The sequence below is a fragment of the Podarcis gaigeae genome, assembly GCF_964106915.1.
Source record: "Podarcis gaigeae genome assembly, chromosome: 13".
NCBI lineage: Eukaryota > Metazoa > Chordata > Lepidosauria > Squamata > Lacertidae > Podarcis > Podarcis gaigeae.
In genome coordinates this window covers 14226495-14229203 of record NC_139689.1, presented here as the reverse complement: position 1 = coordinate 14229203, position 2709 = coordinate 14226495, and the positions used below count along the sequence as shown (strand labels likewise).

Below are 2709 nucleotides of genomic sequence, written 5' to 3'. Positions count from 1 at the left end.
GAGTAGATACAGACATGGATGTGACTCTTAACTTTGTGCAGCAGCTTACAGTCCAGCCATGTAAATGTCATCTGCCCTATACAATTAAAGTAGTATCATACCACTATAAACAGTAATGACTCCCCCTCCACGAATCCTGGGAACTATAGTCCATTAAGAGTGCTTAGAGACTCCATCTCACAGTGACAATTCCCTGGGAAGATGCATTGATTGTTAAACTACTCTAGGGACTGTAGCATTACTTGTCTTGATGAAGCTCAAACCTAACCAACAAGGGCCAAGATTGGTGCGGAGAGGGAGGAATACTGGGAGTGACACTGTGCAAGCAACTAACTAACATTAAAACACAGCCAAAAATATATATGTTGTTTTATTTTTACAATAAGGAATAGGATTCAATAACTTGAATAGAATGAAAAAGGGTTGGAAAACAAGCAAAAAAGTTTGGTAGAGTACGGTGTTTGTATGATAAACTAAAGAAAGACAAGTTGAACAGATAAATAAGGATAGGACTGAGATTGATGGGGAAGAGGAGGAAACAGGGCTGGTAGAGTACTGAAGTAGGAAGGACAAGCTGCCTCTGATGCCTTTCAATATGATTACAGTGGTACCTCGGGTTAATAACTTAATTTGTTCTGGAGGCCCGTTCTTAACCTGAAACTGTTCTTAATCTGAGCTAATGCAGTCTCCCGCTGCCACCGCACTGCCACCACACGATTTCCGTTCTCATCCTGAGGTACTACTTCCGGGTTAGCGGAATTTGTAACCTGAACCCAAGGTACCACTGTATATGCATTTCACAAGCAAAATGAATGTTCATAAGTGGTGCTCCATTTGTTTGAAGTCAGATTGGTTATGATGTCTCTTAAGTACAACAGTTCCTTTGACACATCTGCTTCCTTTGAGGCACCAGGAGGAGTCTACAGTTGAGCCTCAACTTCCTCATGGCTTCCTTTACCTCTTGGTTCCTCAGGGTGTAGATGAAGGGATTGAGGGCAGGTGTGACCACCACGTAGAACACAGAGGCCAGCTTGTTGGTGTGGGAGCTAGAGAAGGGCTTGAGATACACAATAGCACAGGGCACGTAGAAGAGGCAGACCACTGTCAGGTGGGAGCTGCAGGTGGACAGAGCCTTCCCGCTGCCCTGTCTGAAATGGCCACAGAGGCTGGTCAGGATTGTGATGTATGAAAGGAGCAAGGCCAGAAAGCATGGCAGAGTTAGCAAGCTGCTGTTGACTACCATGAGGATCTCATAGGCATATGTGTCTGCACAGCCCAGCTTGATCAGTTCTGGGATATCGCAGAAGAAGTTGTCCAGGACATTGGGCCCACAGAATGGTAGGTGGGCAATCAAGACCATCTGGATGGTGGAATGAATGAGGCCCCCTGCCCAGCAGAGCATGAGAAGCTTGAGGCAGCACTGGCTATTCATGATGACTGTGTACCTTAGTGGGTGGCAGATGGCCACATAGCGATCGTAGGCCATGAGGGTGAGGAGGAGCATCTCTGCACCACCAAAGACATGGAGGAAGAAGATCTGGGCCATGCAGCCCCCATAGGAAATGTTATGGCCACAGTTCAACAGATCTGCAGCTAGCTTTGGAGCAGCTACTGAGCTGAGGGACATGTCCGCAAGACTCAGACTGGCGAGAAATAAGTACATGGGGATGTGTTGTAGCTGTGTCTCAGACATCACAGTCACTATGATCAACAGGTTGCCCAGAACGACAATGGTGTAACAGGCAAACACCATGGCAGAAAAGAAGATCTGGGAAGGGCGGGAGGCAGAGAAGCCCAGCAAAATAAACTCTGAAATCGTGCTTCCATTCATGATGAGGGTGATTCTAGTAGGAGAGACAGAGAGAATTGGCATAAGGTGGTAATATTCCTTCAGCCCATGTTCATAGGGACAACCCAATACATTTTGCTGCCTGGTGGGAAGGACATGAGGGCATCGCCCATTCCATAGGCAGAATCTGACTGAGCTGGCTGTTGAATCTTGTTTCAGCACTGGTGGTGGGGCAATATCTTCCACCAAATCTGAGGGGTGCAGGAGAACTTAAGAGATACGGAGCAGGAAATGTAGGGGATTCAATGACAATCATAGGGTAGAATGAGTGCTATGCCCTTTCATCAGGCTGCCTCACTTTGCCTTATGGGAGGACCTGTCCTTAGTCCTATCTCTTCTGTTTTATTCCCAAGTTACTGCATGCAACAAACTGTTTCAAAGTGATATTCATCTCTTTAAGAAAAAGACTCTGTTTAAAACAGCACTATACCTGGCAGATTAATGAGTTTGCTGATTTACACCCCCCCCACACACACATACAGAAAAACACTCCTTTTGTTTCTGCTATGCATAAAGAGTTTGGGTAAGACTATAGAGTGCAGAAACCCAGTCCCTGACAGTAGAATATCACCTTTGATATGCCACTAAGCATTTCAAGCATATATTTACAATACTGAGATCTAGAAACTAGATTGTGAAAGACAACTGAGAGTTTTCAGGATGTCAAGTTCTGTCTATAGCAAAATTTTGGGGTGCATACAACTAAGACTATCCATAATATCGGGCACAGCAATGACCAGATCTGGTTTCTTTATTACTGGAGTTTTAGATGTAGATAAAAGCTTATCAGTTTTTTCTTTTTTCTTTTAAAAGGTGGGGAATTATGTATTTTTGGCAAGTGAGTTACTACTATGGTAGAA

General features: G+C 44.7%; 1 protein-coding gene across 1 annotated transcript; it reads right to left on the bottom strand.

Moving 5' to 3' along the window:
- Nucleotides 1-865: 865 nt before the first annotated feature.
- Nucleotides 866-1831, bottom strand: LOC310830420 (olfactory receptor 4Q3-like; the record flags this gene model as incomplete). The annotated part of the gene is made up of 1 exon (XM_083710204.1): nt 866-1831. The coding sequence occupies one exon, from the start codon at nt 1829-1831 to the stop codon at nt 866-868; it is 966 nt and encodes a 321-aa protein (XP_083566330.1).
- Nucleotides 1832-2709: the final 878 nt, after the last annotated feature.